Source organism: Leptonotus elevatus, chromosome 4 (genome assembly GCF_054856555.1).
Source record: "Leptonotus elevatus isolate MCC_2025b chromosome 4, RoL_Lele_1.0, whole genome shotgun sequence".
Lineage (NCBI taxonomy): Eukaryota > Metazoa > Chordata > Actinopteri > Syngnathiformes > Syngnathidae > Leptonotus > Leptonotus elevatus.
This window is the reverse complement of record NC_141242.1, coordinates 9,330,259-9,358,243: the sequence shown is the minus strand read 5'-3', so window position 1 is coordinate 9,358,243 and position 27,985 is coordinate 9,330,259. Positions and strand designations below refer to the sequence as shown.

The window sequence follows — 27,985 nt, the reverse complement described above, 5'->3', positions numbered from 1 at the left end:
AGCCAAACTGTGGCAGGGTTTTTACTTTCTCGACCTGGATTACCCACCTCTGAGAACATATGAATGATTTACAAAATAGAATGGAAACACTTGACTGTGTTGTTTTATTGTAAATTGTAATACGTGTACATTTGTCTTGGATATAGAGGTCAACAAAATTATAATAACTAACTTCTGCCGGCCTCTAAGTGCAATGTTTGGTCTGACAGTTGCATGCGGTAACAGACAGGACAGTGTGGTGGCTGCGGGTTCCATTGGCACACAGGACAGGAACGCTGACTGGCTCTGTCTCCGTGGCGACGCAACACACACACTCCTGCTCCACCGCGGCCCTCTGCAGGGAGTACATGGACTTACTGCGACATTTACCCTGACACACACAGAGACAGAGAGGATCAAATGATGAGACAGTTAGTTTTGGGGATGTTTGATGGGTCGTCAAATTAATGTGCGACTGTGTGTCCACTTACCTCACAATAGTGCAATTCAATCTCCTGCTCTGATTGGCAGTCGTCCACTTTGACATAGTTGAGTGTTCCTGCCGTCCGCCGGCATTCTGACTCTGTACCTTCTCACGAACACGTGTACACAGTACTTTAATTAAAAACAGACTTACAACAAATGAAATAACTAAAAATAGCGCTACTCACACATCTCACAGCATGTTGTTCCAATCTGGCTCACAGTCCCCTGAGAATAAAGAGTTCCGTCAGTAAAAACAGTGCTGAAGCATGTTTGTGTATATGTATGGGCAGGAGGGTTGCATGAGGCGCCCGCACCCCGTGTTGGAGGCACGATTGGCGGTTGAAAGGCGGGCAGGTGGTCGTTCGGATCTGCAGGGCCAGGTCTCCTTCGCTGTTGACGCCGCAAGCGTACTGATTGCAGCCGTCCTCCTTTGTGGTGTTCACCTGGAGATATAGTATAGTATAGTATTGTCACGTTCAGGCGGAAAACTCCTTTGTCCAAATAAGGTCAATTTCCTTTTATTTATTTTTAAAAATGACAGTACTTGAAATATAAAAAAAAAAGTTTATAGCATGGAGCAAAATACATAACACTGTATGTGTGTTAATACCTGCAGAATAATTTGCCTCCCATCAGGCATTTTTAAAAAGCATGTAGTGGCAACACAGCGACCGCAGCAAGCACCTTCCACTTTCTGCTCTGTGTATCCCTGTGGTGAGCAATTTAGTTTATGCGTATACACATACTAGCAGAACAGGCCTTCACTTTACAAATGAAATACAAGATATAAGACATAAGAAATACCATGGGACAAGGAGCACAGGTGGTTCTCCTGCAGGAGAGCCGATGTTTCTTGATGAGGCCGCCCTCCACGATGCACTCGCATCGTGTGCACATGTCTGCCATTAACATCTCTCCTGCCTATGCATGTAAAAAAATATAAAAAATTTAAATCACATATTTGTATACAATACATTTCTCATTATATGTCCCTTTTAATATCAAAGTGATATCAGTCATCATTAAAAATAAAAGATTGCTTACTCCAATGAGCGTGTGGTTCAGGACACAAACATCTAAAGGAACTGTGAAGGAGAAATACATTATCATCAACTGTACTGTCAGGTCAAGCCAACATGAGCTGGTATAAATACGACCTCTGCTGGAAAGACACTGCAACTGCATATGCAAGCAAATAGGTGGGGGATTTACGGATTAATTAATACAGCAGTTTAAAAATATGGCATTAGCATTCAAATTTTCACTAATTGCAAATAGGCTTGGTCCTTTACTCCCGCCAATAGCAACAGTTCACTTTACATAAGGACTAGAAGTGTTTTTAATAGAAATGATCGCCTGTAATTGTGACTATGTCACCCTGTGTTCGCCTTTCACACAATTAGCCTAGCTCGTAGCGTGGTATGTGACGTTTACCACATTGGCAGCGGGGGCAGCAGTCCTGCGTATTGCAGCGTAACTCGGAGCCCAGCGGGCAGGACGGCGTTTCCATTGCGGAGCAGCTGATGTTGGTAGAAGAGGTGAACACCTCGTCCCTTATCCTCACACACTTGAACATGACACATTTGTCGCGAGAAGATTGCCACTGCTCTCCAACCTACAAACACAAATTGAATACATTTAATTTGGCAGAATTGGTGTCTTAATTATTAAGAGCAGTGTGAGTTCTAAACCTGTCTAAGAGTTCCTCCAATCAGTGCGTCCCCCCGCATTTCACCATCTGACTCCACACAACTCGTTGCTCTGCACTTTCCGCAGCATTCTCCACTGGACAGTGTGTATGTTGAACCCTGTGATGTATATGTACAATTGCTCATTTACAAAAAAAAAAACAGTCTAAATCAATCAAAATAGTTGTTCATTGATTTTGGTAACAGACAAAATGTCATTCAAATAGATTATTTTGTCTGTCTCACCAGTGGGCAGTTCCGTTGGCACACTGGCGTAGAGCAGTGAGCAATGTGCAGTGACGTGTCCTTGTCCTGTAATTGGCTGCAGCTGCACTTCTCGCATCCCTCATCCCACTTGCTGCCCACCGCGTGGACCACGTCCCCCACAACACACACCTGTTGGATGAGCATATTCAAAAACGTAATCCAAAAACATTAGGACAAGATTCATTTGTCCATCCCTTTTTCTAGCCTGTCGTAGTTGATTTAGGGCGAGAGGCGGGGTACTCCCTGGACTGATGAATTAGTAATTAAATGAGTAAACCCAAACGTTTGCTTAACAATAACTATGTTGTATGCGACCCTACTAGTCTAAACACAGCGTTCTGATCAATATTCCATTTGTGGAATATGAATTAAGAAAAATCCACGCGCTTTTATCCATCTCAAGCTGCGGCCATTTTGTTACTTGCTGTAGAGTAAAAATGACATTACAGTTGCTCAGGTAACAACCAATAATGGTTGACCTGTTTTCTGAGTTTGGTCATGTGACGTTCCCAAGTTGAGCCGTGATTGGTTGTTATCTGAGCCTTGAGCAACTGTGATGTAATTTCCAGTCAACAGCAAATTACAAAATTTATTTTGTTGTATTAATTAACGCAATATTAATCAGAATACTGTTTAGACTAATGCGGCTTGACTTCCTCTTTAACAAATGTATTAGACCAGTACCTATAGTGTAAAGTTTATGCCACAGCTGCCCCAAATGAACAGCATTGATTATTAGCAGTCATTTTTTTTATGTTTCCGTTTAATATGGATGACATTTATAACTCCAAATTTGTGTATAAATAAGAGAACAGAGAAAAACATTTACTTTGTCCGGCAGGCAGCTTATCTCAGTGCAGCCGCAGTCGTCCGTCTTGGAGGCCGTGATGAAGCCTGCCGGACAAGTGCGAGTGACGTTTTGGCAGCTACACAAGCACTCAAACACATCGCAGCACTTTGTCTTTTTGACCGTCAATTGGCGATGGCCTCCACACACTGGGGTAGGAATAAGAGCGCATTCCTCCTTCTTGCAAACTAGGCGGTGCAAAAGAGATGAAGCCATGTCAGAGTCAAAGCGTTCACAGGCACATGAACGCAGATGTGTGATTTCAGGGTACGGTGGATGAGATTGCGCCTTACCGCACTCGTGTATGGCTCGACACTCTCCTGGGTTCTGCAGAACCAGCGCCTCACCATCCTCACAGCGGGGCGCCTCGGGAACGTCACAACTTGACAGATCACACACTGAATAGTCACAGAGGGAGAAAATGAGCGACATGGACACTGAAGTCTCAGGTAAAAAACTAGAAGTGTTAAAGGAGACATATTATGGCTTTTTCATAATTTAACCAATTGCAGATATCTGATTAACGTGTGGATTTTTTAAACATCAAAATACCCCAAGGATCAAGAATTACAGAATACGTGCTGCTTCTTTTTTACAGCAGTGGTTGTTGTCAAAAGGCTATATGTTGTTAAAATGCTTTAAATACATCGTGTAAGTAAAAAGTTGGTTACCATTCACTTAAACTCGTGAATGGGGCGCTTTTAAATCAAGGGGATTATTTTACAGAAAAATGGAAGTCAACCTTAAACATTTGTTGCCAATAATATGTTATATGTGACCTCACTATTCTAAACATGACATTCTGATTAATATTACATTTTTAGAATATGAGTTAAGAAGCAAAATCCAGCCGTTTTTTTTCCATCTCAGGTGGCGGCCATTTTGCCATTAGCTGTCAACTGAAGATGACATCAATGCTGCTTAGGTCTCAGGTAACTGGCCATTTTGCCACTTGCTGTCGACTGAAGATGACATCAATGCTGCTCAGTCACCTGAGACCTGAGCAACATTGATGTCATCTTCAGTTGACAGCTAGTGGCAAAATGGCCGCCACCTGAGATGGATAAAGACGACTGAATTTTGCTTCTTAACTCATACTCCACTAATGCAATATTCAACAAAATAACTTATTTAGACTAGTGGGGCTGCATAAAACGTATTATTGACAAAAAAATTTTTTGGGGTATACTTGCCCTTTAACTCATTTGCTCCCAAATATGTATGAATAGATTCTATTTTAAATGTTTTAAGTGTCCCAAAGACGTATTTATACTTTTTTTAAACAATTTTTTTATGCTAGAGCATACAGAAGGATTTGTTGCAGCCTCTGAACTGCAGAGATCAGTTGAAGCAATGGTAGTAATAACAAAAACGGCCAGCAGGTGGGAGCAAAGTATAAGAGATCAACCAGCAATCAAACAAGCCCATTTACCCACAGTTTTAAACAGATTTGTGAATAATGATAAAACTTAGCTATATTCTAATGCTAATCGCTGCAACCTGGGAGTGAATGAGTTAACATTATTTTATACATACCACATTCATACTCTGGGCAGCACTTGGATTCTGTCTTCTCCTTCAGCACCTCACAGGCTCCGCACACCGGTTCTACCCCCCCCAAAACAAATCTGTTATAGTGAGTGGCTGTCATAAGAAACGTTAAATAAAAGTGAAATAGAGCATACTCGCCTTTCACGTCGTTGCACGGTCGAGCGCTGCAGTTGATGTGTTGTCGGTCCAAACACAAGCAAATCAAACACGGGTTGTCATCTGGTACCCAAGTCTGCAGATACTGCGCACGCACAACACAAGTACACACACACGCTTGTGTTAAATTACAAACACTGGCGGTACAATCCAAAACAGTTTTGGAGAGCCATTGAACTTGCCAGACGTTTGACCAACGCTTCTCTAACTGATCCTGGTTGAATTCATTTCATTTGGCCTTATTGTCTAACCTGATATGCACGTCCACGACGGTCCACACACTGCTTGCACTTCTCTGGCGACACACACACTCCGTGATGCAGAACCGTCCCACTCGGACAGAAACAGCCCTCGGTGGGTGTGTCTGTGCATGACGACCCGTTAACCGTGGCAACCGACCAGTCACCCCGCGGTGGCTGTGCGCTGTCGCAGTCCTCTACGCAGCCCGTGCGGCACGCGTGGTATTCCATGGTGGCGGGGCACTGTAGGGCTGCAAGAGGGGGAGTTTAGACGGAAGTTTGAAATGGAACAAGAGACTTTCTTTAGAAATTGTGTGTGAATGCTGAGGAGCTGACTTTAACTGAAATGCTGAAGAATTATGGGAAGTGCAGGGAATGTGAATTTGGCCATTTTTTAAACACTGAGTTATAGTACTTTTATAATGATACTTGTTAAAATTTATGAGCTCAATGAGGATTCAACATGTTGCGCGGTAAATGTAATCTTTCTAATAAGAATTGCTCGCAGTGCTAAGAGCATGAAAGCAAATGTCCTGAATAAGCTGAACAATATGAATTTGGAATGTTTTAAATTGGTTGAGAAATGAGAATAGAGTAGGTAAACGTAACATCTTCCTAAATTTGGGACTTTTAGTGTGGAAAAAAGAGTTCCCACAATATCATGAATGAAATTAATATTTTTTTTAAGCTGCAATGATTTGAAGCGGTGGATAGATGTAGAAAGATTAGGTATAGATTGTCTTTTTTGCACCAATTAAGGGAATTTTGTCTTGGAAAATGAAGACATGTGAAAAATGGCACTACAGATATACACGCAATAATGAGCTAAATATTTTTAAATTGGAATAGTTAGAATTGGTTAAAAAATGTGGAACGGAAAATGGTTTTTAAAATTCTGCATTCATTTGGGATTTTGTATTGAACAATGTGGAATACTGTACTAAAAAGTGGGAGATTGAGGTATGTGAAAAATAGTTGCCAATATGTCACGAATGAGCTGAACATTTTGAAATTGGAAGGGTTTGAATCGGTAGAGAAATGTGGAAGCACTATGTTATTAATTTGTAAAATGTATATATTGTGCAATTGAATAAGTTGAGAATTATGGAAAGATGAGTTAAATCAGGAAATTTCTTCATTAAGTTCAATTAGATTTTTTTTGTTGTTGAAAAAAATGGAAAAATGGAAATTTTGCAAATAATAATAAAAAAAGGTGTCCATTGTACTCAATGAGCTAAATATTTTGACACTGGAATTTTTTGAAATGTGTGGAAGGATTTAGTTAAAACAATTCTAAGGAGTTCTGTCATGGAAAATATATAATACTGAAAAACTGAGAATGCTTTAAAAAAACTAAAAAAACACGTACCATAGATGTCACGGATAAGCTGAACATTGGAAGTTGTCATGGTTTGAGTAATAATTGATGTAGAGAAAGATGGAAGGATGATTAGGCCTATATTAATTTGGGGTCACAATGTAAAATTGATGCCTAAATGTTTTGATGAGCGGAATATTTTGATGTGGACTAAATCAGTTGACAAAAGTTTTAGAAGAACAAAAAAGTGGCGGAATATCTATAAATTCCACACATCAGACTTACGGCATATATGGGGGCTTCTCCAGTCTATACACACGCCCCTCTGTCTACACAGGAGTGCGTATGCAGAAATGAGCTCGCACACGTCCGACTCCTCGCACGCCTGCTCCTCGCATTTGGTGAGGAACATCAGGAATGGGATGTGCGTGTGACAGGCCTCAAACACCTGCGAGCGCAGGGCCTGGCATCCCATGGCTGCCCCGGAGGCGCACACCACCTTGCTTCTGGGCACGCACACACCCCTGTCACCGGCTGTCGTCCAGTCGGAGATGAAGGTCATCTGGTTGGAGGTTGGGCTGCCGTTACGCAAGGACAGAACGTTGACGGATTCATCCCCGCAGGCGCCTGCGAAGGATGATATGGGGAAAAGACTACATCACATCAGCGCCAAGGAAGGTCATATGCAAGGTTCAAACCCAGAACCTCTTGCCTGTGAGGCATATGTGTTATCTACTACACTGGCGTTACCACAGAGTCCAGCAGTGTGGCCGCTGATGCTGACATTGAGCAACGTTATGGTGAACTCGTTGCTCTGCGGTGTGAACGTCAAAACGTAGCCGTGGTCAGTCTTGAGCTGCAGCATTACTCCCCCGTATCGCACCAGCTCCAGACCTGCTTGCCTCCATGGTAGCGAAATCTCCTCTTGTCCAATTAACGCCTGCACAAATTGTGTAAATGACTGTCTAAACCAGGTGTGTCCATTTTTTCTCTCACAGTGCATACAGAAAATATCGACTTACCGTCATATCATCCTTCAGTAGGAGTTTACGGGGCCCGTGCGTCACCTCGATGGCTTTCATGCAGACGTGGCTGTACTGTGCCGAGTCCTGACAAGGGCCGTTGTGGAGCGTGACCTCCGAACCTTCGCTGACAGCGAGGAGGGTGTAGGAGCACAGGCCCTCTGCGTCCAGCCTGAGTGGCAAGCTGTCAAATCGCACCACATGATTGGTGGAGCTGCCTATGCAAATGCCTGTCAACATCCACATACACAGGCAGCGGGGAGAGAGCCAGAGATATGAGGTTATAAATAAACTCAAGAGTGCATTCTAAATGCAATCTTATTGTTTACACAATACAGAGGTGCAAATCAGAACAAGCATGATCCCATGTGCGTACGTACACGGGCATTCCCAATGGCAGCTGCAAGCCTCTTGGACTTTCACGGGCAGCATGTTGTTCCTACACGCCGGCGGCTCCAGTCTATCACAGCTGACTTTGTGGTTCTGCATGGTTACGGCACCGCTGGGATGGCACAGCACTGAATGGCAGCCGTCCTCCAGTAGCCATGACTCTCCAGGCTAAGTTGGAAAACCCCCGAAACATTTATCATCGTAGAGTTATGCACCGCTTTTTGTTGTTGTTGTTACTGTGCCTGTGACTCACTTTCCTCTCTGCGCCACTGTCATCAACGCACACTCCTGGCGGACTAGCTGAGAGCCAAAGCAAATCACAGCCAACAACTACCGTCATAATCACTGATATTACAAAAACGACAACAATGCTGCCGCGACTTAAGTTATTTTCAGCTGTGTCCAAGTGTATGCGAGGACAGGCACCTCTGCAGATTTTTTCTGCGTAACTGCGGTCCAAAGTCAGCAGCATCCGTAACTGATCCATATTCTTTAAGTACAAGATGTTGTCCTGTTTGTGGCCCACAGTGGCCAGCTCGTTCTGGTTGTAGTCTGGACCCACGCCGATGGGCAACACCGACACACCTTAGGGACAAGGCAATCCAAGCAATGGAGTATATGAGAGGTACGAATAGTTGACGCAGGGGTTCTCAAAAGTATTGGGGCTCGGGAGCATTTTTTTTTCTCAGAGGACTCCATAATACCAACATCAATTAAACATACTGACTACATGTACCCCTAAATTCCATTAAAAAGTTTCTTGTAATCAATCAAAAAGTTGATGTTACAGAAACACACTGGTATTTCTGAGGAGGCAGAAAAAATAATCATATTTACAAAAACAAATACAGTACATAATTTGTAAGGATTTTTCAAGATAACATTGATATATGATATTAAAGTAAAAGAAAATCAACAACAACAAAAGATCTCTTTACTCTCTCAAAAATAGAACAACATTTGCAAGGATCCAAAGAGCCTATTTTGAGAATTACCACTCTATAAAGGAACTGTGTTACTTGCCTGCTGCCAGTGCCTCATTTGCTGCTTCTTGGACCTGATCAGTTGACTTGTCAGTCACTATCATCACCACAGCCTTGACCACGCCAACTCTCCCTCCTTTAATGGCCGCTCGGACGGCGTACCGCAGCACCGAGCCTGTGCCGGAGACACAACGTCAGCTCCAATGAGTCAATGATGTGTGCGCTTTATATGTTTTTGTATCCCAAACCGAGTGCAGGGGCCGCTGTTCTCCTTCTGGGAATGTTGTCCACCAAATTGAGGAGGTGCGGCTTGATCTGTTGACCCCCCCAGGGGAATTCCATGGTGATGGTGTCGCCGTACTGTATCACACTCACTTGAGTGCCATTTGGACCTGCACGCAGACGGAACGGGAAAATATTAATATACATTTTAATTTCTTAAAGAACTAGGGCCTGATTTCCTAAACACAAACATGATTGCTCATGCTACTGAAGTGTGAATTTGAGTGTGAAAGGTTATTGGTTTATATTTGCCCTGTGATTGGCTGGAAACAATTCCAGGGTTTAACTTGCCCAAAGTCAAATAAGCTCCAACTCAACCACAATCCAATTGTGGACAAGCACTATAGCAAACGGATGGATGAATCTCTTAACAATGTGTCTTCCAGTCTTTTGTCAACCTACCTACATCCGCTGTGTTGATGAAGGCTTTCACAAAAGTCTTCATGTCGTCAAACTGCTCTCCAGACTTTAGCAGGAAAAGCACGTCCACGGGTGTCGTACAAGGCACTGTGGGAACATGATAGAAAAATTTATATTCACATCAATACCGGTGGCGGGAAATTACATTGATTGAACCCACGTCATTTTACCAATCACCATTTGCAATCACCTACTCGTAATTTTTAGTAGTTTGTGGTATATTTATATATTAACTATTGGCAGTTATAAACACATTAAAAAGGCAAGGTTGTATTCCATTTGTGCAGTTCTAGCACCCTCTGGTGGTTAATTTATTAGTGCAGTTTAATTTTTATTAGGAATGTTTTGGCCATTGCGGCGGTTATCACTCCCATAGATCAGTCATACCAGCAAATATTTTTTAACATCTCCATAAAACAAACATTACTTTTGGCCCACCAAACACAACATTGTGAACTACGTAGACTATGATCCTATGCGGCACTGAGTCAATAGGAGCATATGACAATGACATGGCCAAACCTATTTCTCCGTTACGGCTGTTATTATGTACAAAAACACAATATGAGCTTTTAAAAAAATATATATATATAAATATATATATAGAGTTGAGTTAGAGTTTTTACACATCGTGAGCTTTTTTATATTTTGCCAAGCTCCCCACAATATCGTGACAATTATCGTATTAGATTCATATCAGGATATTTATCGTATTGTGATGTTTGGTTATCAGTACATCAATATTTACTATATATCTACAGTAATGAAGGTTCACTGTGCATGTAAACTGATGGCAGCGTGCTGTCTTTACCTGTAGGCGGGAGGCTGGCGAGCGTTGGGTGGACCACGGGTACCAGCGTGGGAAAGCGCGGCGTGACTGTGGTGCGTGTGATATTGACAACACGATGGACCAGTTTTTTGAGATGCGTGTAGTCCTCCACCATCATCGGATGCTGCGGCGAGCTGAAGGGGAACAAGTCCACCTCCCGCACTTTGGAGCCGACCCCGATGGGATACACGTGTGTTTGGGTACTTGTGGACGGCGGGCGCGTCACCGTGTCTGTAGGCGGGTTCTCCGTCACCAGGAAGACCAGCTGGGGAGGGGCGGGACCGCGTGAAGGCGGGACGGTGGCAGTGTCCTGGTAGATAGTTGCCACGGCAGCGCCGGTGTTTGTCTTGCTTCCACCCCGCCAACGAATCTCCCTGAGACGTTGTAGCAGGAGCATCCTCTGGTACCTCAGATCCCAGCGGCGGATCTCCACGGTCACCGTGACTGAGTACTGGATCACCGTGATGCGGATGTACTCCTCCTTTTCAGACATCTGTGTCACAACTTCCTCCAGGAACAGGAGGGATTTGTTAAAGTTGGCCTCCCCCACTGAATCAGAGCCTTCAATGATGAACGTCACTTCCTTGGTTGGCGGTACAGAAGAGGGCGGTGTGGTGGTGGTTGGAGACAGGACAGAAGGGATGGTAGAAGTGGTGGTGAGGTGTTTGGTAGGGATTGTTTCTGGTCGAGGAGAACGAGTCGTGGTGGTCGTGCTGGACTCCGGCTCGAGCCCCAAAGTGCAAAGATAGTCGGTTAATTCTAAAAGGCGATCAGGCAGCTCGGCCGTGCTACTCAGCACGTAGGCCCTGTTATCCTTGTTGGCCTTTGTGATGTCATTAATCTGCCCCATGTTCACACCGGGACCGAGGGCCACGGTCAGCGTGGTGATGCTCTTCCTCCGGAGCATGTTGATGAACGGGCGCATGGGCCGAGGGTTGGTGCTGGCCGTCAGGATGACGGCGACGCGGCCGGCGTGCTCTCGTTTGTTCTTGTCATAGATGTTGTAAGAGAGATATTTAATGGCCTCGTCCAAAAAGGCGGCGTCACCTCCGGTGTAGTGCAGCTCGTGCACGGTCTTCTTAAACAGCCACTTCTGAACCTGCACGCAAAGTAAAAGAGTGGGAGGAGCACACAATTGTCAGCTGGAATCATTTGAGTGAATGGATTTAGTCTGGAATAATAAAAGTTAAAAGGAGGTGAAGCTGTAATTTTACAATGATATCAAATATCAGCCATAAATTGGCAGCAATTTCAATTTTAAGGTGAGGTCTAACACAACCCCAAATCTTCATAATTATACGTTCCATGCAGCCCCACTAGTCTAAATACGGTATTTGGGTTAATATTGCATCAGTGGAATATGAGTTAAGCAACAAAATCCAGCAGTTTTTATCATTATCAGAAGGCGGCCATTTTGCCACTTGCTATCGAGCGAAAATGGCATCATAGTTGCTCAGGTAACAACCAATCACAGCTCAGCTTCAGAAAACAGGTGAGCTGTGATTGGTCGTTCCACAAATGTAATATTAATCAGAATGTCGTGTTTTGACTACTGAGTTGACATATAATTATCAAGAAATGTTTGAGGTTGACTTCCCCTTTAAAGATGACATATGGAAAAATGACTTTTTAATTGCTTGTTTACAAATAAGCCCTGATCTACCTACCCGCCCACCTAGCAAATGTGAAATTAAACAACCAGATAAACATTTTGTTAGATTTCCCAAAAATGTGTCTGTGCGGGAGCTGTTCTGTATTTTTATGCATAGGGATGTTACATTGAGGCAAATTTACATAATACTGCCCCCACATGGAGTTTTCACAGTGCATAACTCGGCAGGTAAGATGAGTGAAGTTCTGACACTTTCAAGCAACAGCTACACTGTTTGAAACATTATCAGGTCAAAATCAAAAGGTAAGCAGAGCAGCATTGAGTTTTGTTGCATTAGCTTCTGATAAGCAGCACATACATATGTACGACGAATAGAACTATATGAAGTGCTGCCTCCATGAGTGAAAATACAATCCCATGGTCTACCTACCTGTAAATCATATGTTTTGACTCCAGAGTGGTAAAGCAGCACTGCGGCTCGAGTGTGAGCAGAGCCCAAGCGGAAGCGCTCCACCACTCCCACTATAAACTCTTTGGTGGTCTGAAACTCGGTTTCGCTCAAGGCGGTAGAGCCGTCCAGCAGGAAAACCAGATCCATGGCGCGATCGCACATGCCCTCGGGCATCATGGTGCTCATGGGCATGGTTGTAAAGGTGACGGAGGCAAGGGTTGGTGCGGCGGTGGACAAAGTGGTGCAAGCCTCGCAGGTTAGCGTGTTGTTTTCGCAGTGACTTGGGGATAAATCATAAAGAAAGCAAAAAAAAATAAATCATGATTTGTAAATGAATTAATAGTAAAGCTCGACACTGAGCTTTTTGTCGGTACACTCATCTCATTTCAATTATTTTTTTGGAGCACCAGAGTAACCACTCTTACCATATTTTGCAGCGGGCGGGGTCATGGCGACTGATGATGACTTTGTTGCCATGGGAGATTCTTTGACCCTCATGGATGCATACCTGACACTGAGTGGGCTCAACACACTTCATGGCCACCTCATCCAACAGTTGACCTAAGAACATTGTGAACAACGACACACAATTTAAAACAGTTCTGAAATGTCAAAATGAGTGTGTTAAATTTAGAGTTAATTTAAAGTTCCTTTGCGATTAATGACCGCCCCTTACTTGTACACGTCCATGCCAAAATTTAGCAGTAATAAATTTAATAATAATAATCCATATCTTTTAAAAAATATGCAGATTTTCACAAGTTACTTCTTGTTTAAGATTAGATAGCTCTTAATATGAAAAGAAAAATGCACAAAACTGTTAGCAACATCTTACAAATGCAATGATGCCATCTAGTGGCAGAAAAATGACCTCAACACTAATCAATAATCACTAGTTTTTTTACCGTACAGTACATCTTTTTAATTTATTTTTTAATAATTTTATGAATTATTATGAAATGTATGTATTAATGACTAAAAAGATGCAGCCATATCGCTATTAGTTTAACACTTTTTTAAATTTCTATGTTAACAAGGGTATGAAAACTTTTATTTTTTTATTGTACATTTTATTGTACATTTAGAACAGATATGACATTTGTGATTAATCGCGAGTTAACTATTGAAGTCATGTGATTAATTACAAAAAAATAATAATAATAATCGCCTGACACCCCTAGTCTCAATAAAAGGTCTCTGACATTCATTCACCAAAAATAACTTAACATCCATTTATAACACTCTGGGTTAAATTATTTCATTTGGGGGAGTGGTTTTAACTCTTTCAAATGTTCCATTGCTAACCCTGTTCTACAGAGGTCAATGAGTTTTTATTGTGTGAAATGACAAAATCAAGTCAAATTTATGTAAAGGGAACTACATCTGAGAATATGTCTGTGAGCAAGGCGTTCAAAATTTTACAGAATTCGGCTATCATAATTTGTGTTTGCCGATGTGTCCACTACTGTGTGGAAGTTGTTATTTAGCCACACTGTGATGTCACAATTAGTCAAAATTCAAAATGCCTCCCTTAATGTTCAAATTACGGTATGGGAATGTGTTAGACACCTGGTGGACAGTAAGCATGACATCCTTCCACGCATGTGAGGGTGCATTGGAGGGGATCAGGGTGCTGGCAGGTGACGGGACAGGCAGGGCCACAAGTGTTGTACCTCCACTGGCATAGCTCCTCCCCTGTAGCCAGACTCTTCGGGTTCAACTCCTCACAGCTCATCGCTATGGAGACGAAAGGTTTTACTCTCATTTTGGCTGCTGCATTAAATAATTTGTTTGGATACACATTCTATAAAGCAGCGGTGCGTCAACCACAGGTCCATTTAATAAAGGACTGTACAGAGAAATGTGCCAAAGAAAGTCACTGAATACCTTGCTTCCATTTCTAATCTATCTGTGCGAAAAGGGATTTTTTTTTAAATAATGCCCACCAAAACAAAATTACTGGACTGGCTCACATGAATTACAACAACAACTTTCTAAAATGCCGGTCCATATAAATAATACAAATCTCAGGTGAAACCGGTTTGTGATGCAAAAAAGGTCGGGGACCACTGCCATAAAGGACCAAAGCGGTAGTCTTCACACTCACGGCAAAGCTCATTGGATCTCCAGTTGACAGATACACCCGTTTGCGAACAAGCTTGAGCGTAGGCTGCAATGACATCACAAAAACAAGCACAGTCGCCCACTGAGGGACATGTGCATGCCGCCTCCACGCACATCTCTACGTATGGCTCTGCATCCACCTATAAAAAGATATATAAAAAGAAGAAACAACACTGACCACTTACTACTGTATGTACTCAATATATGTACTGTATTAGGGATGTAACGTGATATGTCGATATTAAAACTGCCACAATATATCGTCATGTCCCAATATTAAAAGTAGCCCATCTGCTAAAAAAGTCAGGTTGATTTCCATTCGTGCAGTTATAACACCCTCTGGTGGCTAGTTTTTTAGTGCAGTTTAATTTTCACAAGGCATCTTTTGGCCCTTGTATGTTTAAAATTCATAGATGGAGGAGCATGTAATATGCTTTTGAGTCAATATGTGGAGGAACTCAATGTGTGTTTGCATTAGCAAGTAAGTGCCACAATATAACGTGTTATTAGAGATTGTAGGCTGTTTATATGCATTGCTGTAATGTACAAAAGCACTATATTGTGTTTTTTTTAGCATGAGCACATTCTTTTTTTTTACAATATTGTGACTTTTTTTGTATCGCCAACCTCCCCACAATATCGTGATAATTATCGTACCGTGACCTTCGTATTGCGATAATATCGTATCGTGATGTTTGGATATCGTTACATCCCTATACTGTATATTTGCAAATTACTATTTATTTTTAGAATTAATTTTTGGGGGGATTATGTCAGATGGTACCAGCTAGTGCAAAAACTCCTCTTGGAATCACTATTTATTATTATTACGCTGCTTTTTAAGGGTCTCAACAGCGCCAAAAACGAAATTACAAAAAATGAACTCCCTTTACCAGTTTCACCAATTGACATTAAATTTGTCTGACATCTTTATCATAACAAAATGCAATAAAACTCTCAAGAATCAATGCCTAAAATTAAAAAATAAGTCAGCCATTTTGGTTTGAGGGGGCTATTTTGGGCAAATTCCATGGCACTTTGAGGAATTTGCCCAAATGATCCTGAATCGAAAGCAGGTATCCCAAAAAGATGGTCAAAACTAAATTACCACGATTTTCGCCCACGGCAACTAATGTGGTTGGATTACGGTGTCAAATTGTGGTCATCATTTTGAGGATTCACCATAAAAAGGGAGTATGAGGGGCCCGTTCATTGCAGCTTTAATTATTTTAAATGTTCATTATGGCTAGCTATGTCTGATCAAATATGGTTCTAAAAAAAATGAAACTCTAGCATTGGCTTTCATTTCAGATTTCAATGTACTGAATGTTGATGCTGTTGACTCTTTGGGTTTCTGGAGCTATATTTACCTGACTGTTGCACTCTTTAAAGAGGCGACCAGTGAGCACGCGGCATGACTGCTCAACTGTTACCAGTCGGACGATGTTGTCAGCACACGGAGCAAGTACCTGTAAGCAAAAAAATGTGGTGCAACAATCTTGTGTAAAAAAATATAGAAAGTAGCCCCAAACTTAGTTTGCAAAAATTACATTTTCCACTTGAATCTGAAACTGTCCTCCTGCTCTTAGCCACATTACATACAAACATTACCTGTGTGACATCAGCACAGCTGGGAGCAACCTTCCACGAGTTCCCAAAGTGCAAAGAGTCCACCTCCAGCTGATTGTTACTGCTGACTAGGTCATTATTAACGTTCCCGTCAAAGTTACCGCACAGACCACACACCCGACTCTGCACGTGGGAAAATTACATCAAAAAAGTCAATACTGACAAAGAAAAAACTGTGTATTAGTACATAATGTATATACCCTGTATTCTGCCGATATGTGAACCAGGAGGTGTGTTCCCTTGTCCCAGCTAAGAGAAATGTGTTTCCCCAGCAGTAGGGTGTAGAATTGACCTGATCGGATGATCTCCACCTGTGCACTGTGGGGTACTGGCGCATTCATTCTTACCTGAACAATGACCAAAACATGTCAATGAAATCAAAAAATAGCAAAAATGAGGACGCTGGTGTGTTTTTACGTGTGTGACTCGGTGATACATGGGTACGCTGACTTTTAATTATCAATTTGACTTTGAACTCTAACAAGTAACACCTAATGTTTGATATTTACAAATCCACTTGGAACCTAGCCTCAGCTATTGAAAAACACGAAAAACTTAGCCATTCACAGTTTGTGTGCTTTTTCTGTAATGTTTGTAAGATGCCACAAGATGACACCAGAGCCCTGCCTAAAAGGAAATATTGTTAAGTGATACTTGACTGAGAGACGAAGCTCTTTCTATGTTGGGGAGGAGCAAAGTTTAGCCACTGGAAAAAAAACGCAAATATGTGAATTTGTGAACAGCGCGACATTAATGGGTAGATGCTTACTGTATATAAATCTAAGCTATTATTATTGTTATAACATTTTTATTTCAAGAACAAAAATAACCATTTCCGAAATACCTCGCCATTTTGCATGACAATAAATCCTCCTTGATAGTACACAGACACAGACTTGGCACAGCGATGTCCCACAATGCCACAGGCTTCATTCTCCACAAGCACTCTGAAGGTCCCCTCTTCTCCATTACACATGTCCTGTGTGCAGTGAAGGTAAAAAGAATGGACAAAGAGGTCCATACATACAGTATTTATTCGTTATTTCTTTGAACTGATCTTACCTGGACCAAGACATACTGGCAGAGACCAGGAAAGGAATACTTAAATCCATCAAAGGTGATGTAGTGGGCCTCCCCCACCGTGCGGCACACGCTGTCACAAAACTTGTCAGTGCAGCGCCACTTCCTGTTCTCGCATACGCTGCAAAAATAAACAATAGGTCATGCAATCGCCAAGAAGAAGATTGTCAAAAAACAACAACAACTGTTTACCAGGTGTTGCAGTCAACTTGTATGCTTTGTCCTGCCGCATAAGGCTTGTTGTTATGGTAACAAGGGCACTGCTCTGGCACAATGCAACCTCCGTGGTGGCGTACCTGAAACATCAGTCAACAAGCCTGGTTTCATATCCTTGGCTCCCAGAAATTTGAGTCATGATTTTATTTGTATAGCACTTTTTATACTTAAAAAAGCAACGAGAGTGCCTTACAGTCGGTTTAATTTGCCTGATGGAATTGAAAAAAAGTTGTTCATCTCCAGGGCCAGTAATTTAAACTTCAGTTTTATTCTGGTTTAGCTGTACAAAATTCTGTCAATTAAAAGAATATGAATTGCATGCATGAAGCTACCACTACCTACTGTGCCGGGTGGACAGAGGCAGCCGGGGATACAGGCAAGTGAGACACAGGGGAGGTCCACATTCTGGCAATTTCTGGCACATTCCAGACCTTTTTCCCCCGTGCCACATTTTGCATGGACCAGCGGAGGATGACATGTTGTAGAGCGCCTCTCTGCAAGTACCAACACCAACAAGGAAGGGTGTCACATATAGTTCGTTGTTGAGCTTTGAGAACTTTGCCAGTGACAGTGACTTCTTCCCGTTATACGATAATCTCCTATTTCTTGTCAGCAAGAGTGACAACAGGCCGTAAGGAATACTTAGCGCAGTGTGTTCTGATACGTTTAAAGCATGTGTTGAGGTGGGTAAAACGACATACATTTTTTAATATGGTCACTACATCTCGATCACGGGGTATCGCCAATCACATTATAAAAAATAATTTGGGATTTCACCTCTGGAGGGCGCCGGGTCATCATCGTAGAAGAGATCAGACAGTAAAGTGCTCATTTCTGCAGAGCTGCAGCGCATGGATCCATTCTCACAGTAACTGTAAATAAAAACATACATAAGCTTTCCCCTTTAGTCAATAAAAAACATTTTTAAAGAGTTCTCCTTTTGTTTAGAACAAATAATGTATAGCAACATAAAATGATAGGCAAAACAATTAAATACATTTCCACAAGATGGCACAAGTCACAATTAACCCGAGTATAAAACAGACAAAAAAAAAATCGATAAAACAGACTACTGTGTGTCATGGGCTGGATTTTCCGAATGTTAATTATGAGCCTTGACTGAATAAAATTGCATTCGACAAAATGTCCAACATGTCACATCACGCCCACAGACCAGACGCTGTTGTGATCGGCGTAGACGTCATTGGGCTGGTACAGCTGTCCGTCATGCAGGCACGTGCACTTGTCTGCCGTCACACACTCTCCAGAGTCACTCAGGTATTTTCCCTCTGGGCAAAAACAACCCTCCTCGCAAACTCTTTCCCCTCCGCATCCACCCTCGCCTCCGGACAGGGAGCGGCAGGTGCGGTCGCACACGCTCCCGCAGGCCTCGTACACCTGGCCTCTGGTGCACTCCATCTCTGAGGATTGAAAGCACTGGTTAGCTTTCAGATACTCACAAAACGTTTTAGAGAAAAGCAAGTTGTGCCAAACAATACTCAAATATTGAACAGTTGGCCATGTGTATTGTCAAGTTTAGTGGTCAATTTAAGTCCACTTTAAAAGGTTATGACCCATTTTAGGTTCATCCAGAAATTTCAAGTGCAAACTCGAACTTTTTGTGAGTAGTGTAAATACAAATGAGGAGTGTTTTTACGGCAGAGCGAGGGAGAACGCCAGTGGAGCAGCACCCCTTTGGCGGCGCAGGCAGCTGCGTAGGAGGCCAGGGCGGAGCAGAGGCACTCCTCGCCGTCCACACATGAACACACGTCATAACGACAAAACCGCTGGAAAGGAGCCGGATTGACCAGGAAGTGGCACGGGCCAAAAACGTCTGACGTCATCATTGAGCAGCCTTCTTCTGCAAAACGAACTGAAGAAAGAGAACAGGGCAGATTGGAGATTACGTATACAGTAAACCACCTCTTATCACATTCATTTCTGTGATACATACCTAAAGTAGTCGCTGAAAAAAAATGCACCTACTTGCGGCTTTAGGGCTAAGATGCCACAAGATTGAACCAAAGGGTAAAGGATGTATGTTACTCTTTGTACAATCTAAAACAGTTGGATAAAAAAAATCAACCGACACAACTTTTTGAGTTATTTAGCCCAAAAAGTAGTGATTTGACCTAAAATTAAATTAATAAATACCCAACAAAGCTACCCAATTTTTAGGGTTGTTTTGTGGGTAATACGTTTGACCCAGATTTTGGGGTTAGTGCATTCTAAAAACAGTTGGGTCAAAAATAACCCAACTATGGTTAAAAAATGGAGCGACTTGGGTCAATTTAACCCAACTTTGAGTCAAGAGATGGGTCTTTAAGTGTAAAACAACTCATAAATATTGGTCAGATCCTTTAATTGGGTCAAAAAATGGGTCATTTTGTATAAAACAACCTAGAAAGTTGGGTCAAACTGACCAGTAAAGTGGATCGGTCCATTTTTTATCCATCATTGGGTTACTTTTGACATAACTGTTTTTAGAGTATAGTTCTCATTACCCAATTGTATTGGTCAAAACTTAATGAAACAACCTTTTGAGTTATTTAGCCTAATAAATTGGGTCAAATTCTTTCTGGACCTGGATTCCCCAACCCTGTATATGCAGTAGGTCTTGGTCCCGAAAACCTGAGAATAGTGAGGGTTCACTGTCGAGTCAACGTGTGTGTATGTGTGGTCACCTCTTTTTGGGTTGATGGCACAGGGATCGGCTGCGGCTTTGTGAGTGGACTTGCAGTCACCGTTGATTCTCCAGGACTGACCAAACGCCAGCGGGCCCGCCTCAACCAACCCGGATGTGGACAAGAAGTCATCGCCTTGGTTACCGTTGTAGTTACCGCACAGGCCGCAAGTCCGCCCTGCCCAGCGTGTGCCCAGCTATGAAAAGGTGATTAACATTGTATAACCCGACAAGCCTTTTACATGAATCAACTCAAATGCGCCATAAGGGACTGAATGTACCTTTAAGAGCACCCGGCCCCTCCCATCCCAGTCAAGATGCAGGTTATCGCCATACTTTAGGTGCACAGAGGACTGGATAGATCTTAGGATATGCAAGCGGCCTGGAAATTAAGAAACATTGATGTTTAAGGTTTAATATATAGAGAGATATTGGTTTGTTACAGTCATTGCACTGATTTGAATGCTTAAGCCTTGACAGAGGTCTGTGGTCTCTGAGTTCTCATATTACACTCTTGCCTGTCACAGTCTTCGAGTCACAAAAGGCAGCTGCACCCCATCAAAATGCCGTACCATGGTGCATTGGGGTCTGGATGTCCATGCCGTTGACAGAAACCATCCCTCCGTGCTTCAGCTTCACTGTCATGTCCTCCAGAGAAGACAGACTGAGGGTCACGGAACGCGTGCACACAGCCTCCTGATCATCTGCGCACTGAAAGACAGTCCAATAATAAGCTGTCAGACATGCACACCAAGAGTGACAAAAAGAAAATGCTGAGTTATTATCCTGTCCAAGCTGTCATGCGAGTTCTTACATAACATCTTAGCCATCATGTTTGGGAAGTTGTCCAGACCTGCTTAGGGATCTTTTGGAGGATTTACAACCAGGGTGAGATATTCTGTGGACCATTTTGTAATGCATTGAACCCTCGCTATGCACAGGAGTGAATTCCCATTGTGAAAAAAAAAATTGTGAATAATAGATGAAAAAAATCAATAATCAATATCCTATATTAAAGGCTTAAAGCCTACATTTCCCCCAAGCTAACAGATGGAAACTACATGTACAAGGGTGCTGCCGTATGTATGCACCGCTTTGTTACCCATAAAAATGACACATATGACTTTCCCCCATTTTACAACACATTATTACTGACTCAGTGTGTCCGTTACCTGCACATTTTCAATAATGACAGAGAAGTCCTGCTCTTCACAGTCCCTGGCCAGCAGGTACAGACACGGGCCGGTGAAAGTGAAAAATTTGTTGTCAAAGGTCTTGAAGTGGGACTGACCCACCACCAGGCATTCACCTGCATCCACAGGGGGCAAACCAATTATTAGGTATATTTGCATAATGAGAAGAACTGCATCATACAGACCAATGTTTTTTTGACTATTTAGTTATCACATTTAGGACCATGCGGACAGCAACAATTGTCAGTGCGATGCAATCCACAATAATAAATCTATTGTTTATTATAGAGCTTATTTAATTGCTCAATTGTACCTAATTTTGTGGCTCTATTAGGTCTGCAGCTCCAAATACACAATTTCAATGTAATGCCTAGATCGGATTTTTTTGGACTCACTATTTCCATGAACATTTCAAATGACACATACTGAGGTCACATATTGTTCATCTGGTCTCGGTGGACTTTTCATTTACCGAGGGTAACATCCACCCTACTCCTCTGGCCATTTTCTGCAAATACTTTGCTTATTTAATGATTGGCATAACTCAGATGTATACAATTCCAAACTGTGCCAATTGAGAGCAAAAAATGAATTGCGCCACTTCCATGCAATGTTCATGTCACTCACCGGGGCAGCCTTCATTTGTGCATTCCCATGACCCATGTCGACACACACTATGGGTAAATAAATAAATAAATACAACATAAATGTGGCTATTAGTTCACACATTGTGCAGATGTGTACATTCACTCACCAGGTGTTGCAGTCCTGAGAGATGGTGGAGCCCGGAGGGAAGTGCCGGCCCATGTGCACGCAGGAACACTGAGACACCTCCACACAGCGGTTTCCGTCCAACACTTTACCCGCTGAAAACCACATGCAAATTCTCACACGTTAAGACTAGATGCTGAGGCGGTGGGAAACCAGTAGCTGGGGGAGTTACCAGGGCATGTGCATCCATCCACACAGTCTTCCTTGCAGACCTCCTGGATGTTGAGACTATGGCAGGTTGTGGAGCAGGACTTGGTGCATTCGCTGTAGTGCATTCCAATGGGACATTTGGGGACTGTTTTCACACACACACACTTATTTTTAGTGTGGAGTAAAAAAGTACAAACACTTATTATTTTACTTTACTTTATTACTTTACTTACAATAATTTGTTTTCCAGTATCTTTACTTGAGTATGTATTTTACATACGTCATTTTATTTTGACCCCACACATGAAAAAAAGTTATCTGTACATTCTACTCTCTTCTTTATTAAAAAAAAGTATTACTATTTTCTTTTCAACACTGCAGATGATAACACAATGTAAAAAAATATGTAAATAGAGGGGTGGTCTGACTGATTGAGATCTTAAAAGGCAGATAAAAAAAAAAACTGTGACACCAGGAAGTTGAAAACAGCAGCACCAGGAAGGAACGTTAACCTATCACCTCAAAAATGAATTGTGGCAATTGTGCTGCCTTGTACCAGCAAAATTCCCCACCAGCATTCAAATAATTAACAGTCTAATCTGGAAAAGGAAAAAAAAAACATACAAGGTGTATGTTTTTTTTTTTTGTGCTGTTGCTTATTAGCAGATTTAGCATTTTTTACTACTCGGTTCACAGCATTAGTAAAATTAATTTTTAGTTTTGTATACCGTACATTTCAGTCTGTCCTTTTGTACTTTTAGATAGGTAAAGGAATTGAATAAGTACATCTACTTCTACATGTTAATTATTTATTTTTATTTTTTACACATGTATCTGTACTTCCCCCAAAGTGCAAAGTGTGAGTATTTCTGCCACCTGCTTATCTCACATTAATTAATGACATTTTGCCGACTTACAGCATTCACTCTCCTGCTGCCACCCACGTAAAAGCGTCCCATGGGCATGACACGTGCGGGCATACTCAAGAAGGACTGGACAGTAACAGTCTTCGCTGTCAGCCTGGCCACAGTGGCACGCCTCCTCCTGGCACAGGGACAGGAAGGCCTCGGGAGATACCAAGTGGGCGCAGTGCAGGAACACGGCGGATGTTTGCAACACGCTGCAGCTGGACAGAATCTACAAAAACAAGATATATTATCACCGCTTACGCCTTATCATTACCTCTGCGTAAGGTTGCAAAGGTCTGGGAATTGTAAAAGTAATGCATGGACATTTAGAACATTTACATTTGAACTGCTTGCACACAAATAGTTTGTTCTCTGTGTGTATTACTTTGCCTGGAAATAGGTAAAAATCTGCTCCACTGATTGTCAAGTGTAAATTTACTGTCTTTACGGGGCATGTTTCACTTTTCAGACTTTGGGTTGCATGAGAACAAGTACTTGCTTGCATCGCTGCAACTCCCAAGTTCCGCGCTGGGTCATCACGGTGACGAAAACCCGTGCTTGCCGTTTGCTCTGCTGCAAATGTGACTGGGGTGAGCAGTGGCACATTTTCATGAGACAGGTTCACCCTCAAAATAAGCTATCCAAGTGTTAATAGAGGGTGAAAGAGCGCTGTAATTATTGATTCTTGAGATATATTGACACGTGTCACAGACATGTTATTGAGACACCTGGACAGTGTCTAAAATATTGAAAAAAAATGCATAATATTTCTTCTCTAGCAAAAGAATTTGATTGACGCACTATTGACAAAAAAAAAAGGTTTTTTTTCTGCTTTGCAGCCTACCTCAGTCGTAAGAATTTTCACAATAGAGAGAAGTTATGCTTTGATTTTCTTTGTGTGTGAGTCATTTTTCATTCTCAGTCAAGGATGTTCAAGTTTTTCCAAGCGCTGTTTTGCCTTTTGTGTGTGCCTGTGTGTGTGCGTGTGCGACTGACCTCTGAAGTGTCTTTGGAACTGTTGCAGGACAGACTGGGAGTAGAGACACGTCTGCAGGCTTGACCTGCCCCCTTCACCGCCCATGAATTTGCAAAATCATAGTTATCCTCTGTGAGAAATCCTGAAATGACGCACAACACATAAAGACGTTGACAGCTTCTTCATTAATCACATGCTGCCGCTGCTCTTTGTTTTGTTTAGATTTTTTTTCTTTAACCCGTTATCTTTTCCTGTATGGAATAGTTTCTCTTCCTGTTTCTGAGCCCCGGTGACTCAAACCATTTCCGAAATTCACAGAAAAAAAAGTTGGTACGTGCATACCCGGTTTAACACTGAACACACAACATGGGTGGCCTCACACAAAAGATACACCATCACATACCTTCTTGAGCGGTGTATTCATCAGCCGCCGCTGCATTGAAGTTACCACAGAGCCCACAGGTGTGGTTGGCGTGTTGTTTGGTGAGTGTCAGCGCCACGTTGGCCGCGTTGTCAATGGTCACCGTGAAGCCAAACTCCTCGCTCCACAGCTTGTAGAAGCCCAATTCTTGGCCAGCAAACACGGTGTGTGAAGCGTACGGCAGAGAAAGTCTACAAGGTGACACACAAAGAGTCTTGAATGAGATTCTTTGATTGCAGTTTTATACTGGCAGAAAAGTATCATTACATTTTTTAATCGTAATTAATCACATGGCTTCAATAGTTAACTCACGATTAATTGCAAATGTTATATATTTTCTAAATGTACAATAAAATATTATTTAAGTTCCATACTCTTAACATAATTGATCATTGATACAGTAATTTCATAATAATTCATAACATTTAGTTAAAATTAAAAAGAGTGTGATATTGATTTGTGTTAAGGTCATTATCTGCCACTAGATGGCATAATTGCATTTGTAAGACGGTGACAGCTCAGTGCATTTTTCCTTTTCATATTAAGAGCTATTTAGTCTTCAACATGAAGTCACTTGTGAAATTCTGCACATTTTTAAAATTGTAAAATACAACTTGACCCCAGTCTCCACAAATATATGCATTCTTATTACATTTATTACTGCTAAATTTAGACGTGGACGTGCCTACTGCGTTGCAACTGGAATTCCCACAGTACAGAGTTTCCAAGTAACGGGTGATCATAATTGCGCGTTAAAAAAGTTAGTGATGTCAAAGGAACTTTAACTTAACTTAAAATTAACGCACTAATTTTGACAACCCTAGTAAAAAAATAAATCAATGAATCAACATAGGTTTGGCCTAGTACACAAAGTAAGGTCTACAAAGGCATGCTTGGAGGAGTTTTGGATTATAGAACTTGAAAGGAGACTTTGTGGGATTAAGATTTAGAGCTCTGTCATCGTAAACGGTGTATCTATACGCAGTGGATCCTGATTTTCTTATCAGTGCAAAACTTGCAAACAAGTGTTTTCCAAGCAGGGTGGGGAAGCACTAAATGACTAAAATTGGCTATTTTCACTCCCAGAGTGGCGCAGCCTTCCCTCGCGCAGATCCGTTGGCTTGAATTTGTCTGCAAAATTACCAACATTGGGTCTAATCTGCCTCTGCACAGAGATACACCGCACACCACTCAACGGTTATCCAAAGACTTCGGCCATCTCATAAAAGTGGTTGTGCGTCCTCACTCATCTTCAAATTCAGTGACTGCGATGTTGCCGTGGTGCGGAACCGCAGAACGGCTCATTCCCAGCCAAATTTTCAGGAACAGATTTTTCTCACTTCATAGGTGAATAGACACTCCGACCTAGCTGCAAATAATCTTCCTTTTTGGCTCACAGTTGATGAGTCAACACTTTCTGATCTTTTTCTTTTTTAGGTTTAGTTTTACCTGGTTTCTCCCTGTGATAGCCTTCCGTCGACAGACAGATGCAGCTCAAAGACGTCCCCGAGAAACAGCGTGACTCCGGTTCTTTTGCCCCCAACAAAATCTCCTGCAGGTGAATCACACTGTATATTGTTTGCCTTCTGCCAGACCAAAACGAATTTCACTGACACAAACAACATCTCTTTACTTTTGATCGACACTGTCAAAGTGGTTTTCAGTAAACAATAAATGTCTGTTTGGCAATGTGTTTGTGGTTTGCAGCAATGTAGAACCGCACTGCAGCTAATATTTAGCTCCTCAAGTTAGCAAAACATGTAAGAAAATCAATATATTACAGGGGATAATGTTAATACTTTGTGGGCCAGATTAAAAGACTGGCAAGGGTTGTATGTGGCCTTCTCGCCATATTTGGCTCACCCACCCAGCAGCGTGAAGGAGCGACGTTTGCAGTCCCCAGCCAGCAGGTAGCTGCAGTCGCCGGGAAACTCGTACAAAACCCCATCAAAGGTGTGAACGTAGTGCCGACCAAAGAGGCTGCATCGTCCTGTCATTCCTGCCACGCATGCTGCACACCCACACACATTCACAACACTGTTATGAACACCAAAAGCGTTACAAAAACATCATGCTATGTTTAAAAATAACCCATTTTAGAGTTTAACAATGAAAAAAAATGTCTGTATGACGTCTCTGTGGTGGCTTGAATGAAAAAAGTATTTTCGGATGCCTCAACATGCCGGAAAATTTAAACGTACTTTTTATGTTTTTGTTTTTGTACTTGACACAAAAAATTGGGTCAAATAAACCCAAGTAGTGGTCCGGTCCATTTATTTATTTATTTTACCCCCCCCCCCCCCCCCCTTTAAAAAAAAATAAAAATTATATGTCCTCTACTACACTGAACCCACTCATACCTGCGGTTCAGCACCCATAAATGTACCTATTTGTGCATGTTTTTTATTTCTTTAATGGTTTTTATGTGTTTGTTTTCTGCTCAGACAATCAATATTGGAGGTTTATCACGATTTTTCAAAACTTTTGGGGAGTTAATAAAAAAAAAAAAAGTCCCCGGCCCCACATTTCCCAATGCATTTCAATTAGCGTCAATAATACGCAGATTTTCGCTATCGACAGGCTGGCACGTGCCTTGTCCATAATTAAAATGGCATTTTTGCCATACATCTGGTTAGGAAGTGTGTGGTCCTATGTGGCCCCCCAGTAGCACTGATAAAAAAAAATTGTGGCCCTTTCCATCGTGTAGTAAAATTTCCCATCCCAGATCTATTAGATATACAAACCATCCATCCATCTTTTGTAGCCTTGGACGCTGGACTGTTTGCCAGTCATTCACAGGGCACAAGTAGACAACTAAGCATTTACACACACATTCAAGGATTCAAGAAGTTAATTTTTTTCCACCCACCTGTCAGATGCATCAGAAGCCAAATGCCTCTCAAACAATGGCCCGCGCATAACTGAAACACAAACAGCATGCTTCAATCCCATGATCCTCTTAAACTGACTTCCTAAAACATAAGTACTGTACCTCCATGTCGCTACGCTCGGCTAATCCACAAATCTTGCAAAAAAAGAAAAAAAGACTCTTACAATGTCCAAAAATGCTGCACTTCCAGGTTTTACATGGTGGAACGGCGTGTTGCTATGCGTCACATAACAGGCTCAACTGAGAATGGGGTCAAAAAATTAAAAAGCCTAACTCAAAAGTTCTTCTTTTATATAAAGGAAAACCCTTCCCACCCTGTTATCGTGGCCTTAACATCCATCCCCCTACAGCAGGTTATGTCAAGAAGGCCAGAATATCAGTCCGTACATGTAGCGCGACACCATCAGACGGCCTCAGTGAGACA

General features: G+C 42.0%; 1 protein-coding gene across 2 annotated transcripts; it reads right to left on the bottom strand.

Annotated features, from left to right (window-relative positions):
* Positions 1–76: 76 nt before the first annotated feature.
* On the bottom strand, positions 77–27,824 carry vwf (von Willebrand factor). Of its 2 annotated transcripts, XM_086073938.1 has the most exons (54): positions 27,664–27,824; positions 27,541–27,592; positions 26,539–26,682; positions 26,121–26,223; positions 24,654–24,862; positions 24,271–24,392; positions 23,770–23,847; positions 23,284–23,503; positions 22,389–22,511; positions 22,200–22,311; positions 22,073–22,119; positions 21,425–21,561; positions 20,825–20,963; positions 20,534–20,634; positions 20,254–20,449; positions 19,227–19,442; positions 18,744–18,990; positions 18,347–18,441; positions 17,912–18,063; positions 17,546–17,649; positions 17,336–17,474; positions 17,118–17,252; positions 16,474–16,620; positions 16,256–16,396; positions 16,015–16,113; positions 14,628–14,784; positions 14,090–14,257; positions 12,946–13,081; positions 12,500–12,800; positions 10,440–11,556; positions 9,611–9,715; positions 9,175–9,318; positions 8,967–9,101; positions 8,370–8,528; positions 8,197–8,243; positions 7,934–8,111; positions 7,554–7,783; positions 7,282–7,471; positions 6,817–7,158; positions 5,226–5,464; positions 4,957–5,059; positions 4,804–4,875; positions 3,561–3,665; positions 3,250–3,455; positions 2,400–2,549; positions 2,157–2,273; positions 1,900–2,080; positions 1,510–1,550; positions 1,270–1,386; positions 1,076–1,174; positions 780–908; positions 651–690; positions 471–568; positions 77–370 (listed from the first exon to the last, which is right to left on the bottom strand). In XM_086073938.1, exons 1-54 carry the CDS (start codon positions 27,667–27,669, stop codon positions 185–187), a joined length of 8,556 nt encoding a protein of 2,851 aa, XP_085930064.1. In that variant the 5' UTR covers positions 27,670–27,824; the 3' UTR covers positions 77–184. The 2 variants fall into 2 exon arrangements, with proteins under 2 accessions (XP_085930064.1, XP_085930065.1); XM_086073939.1 differs by lacking the exon at positions 23,770–23,847.
* Positions 27,825–27,985: the final 161 nt, after the last annotated feature.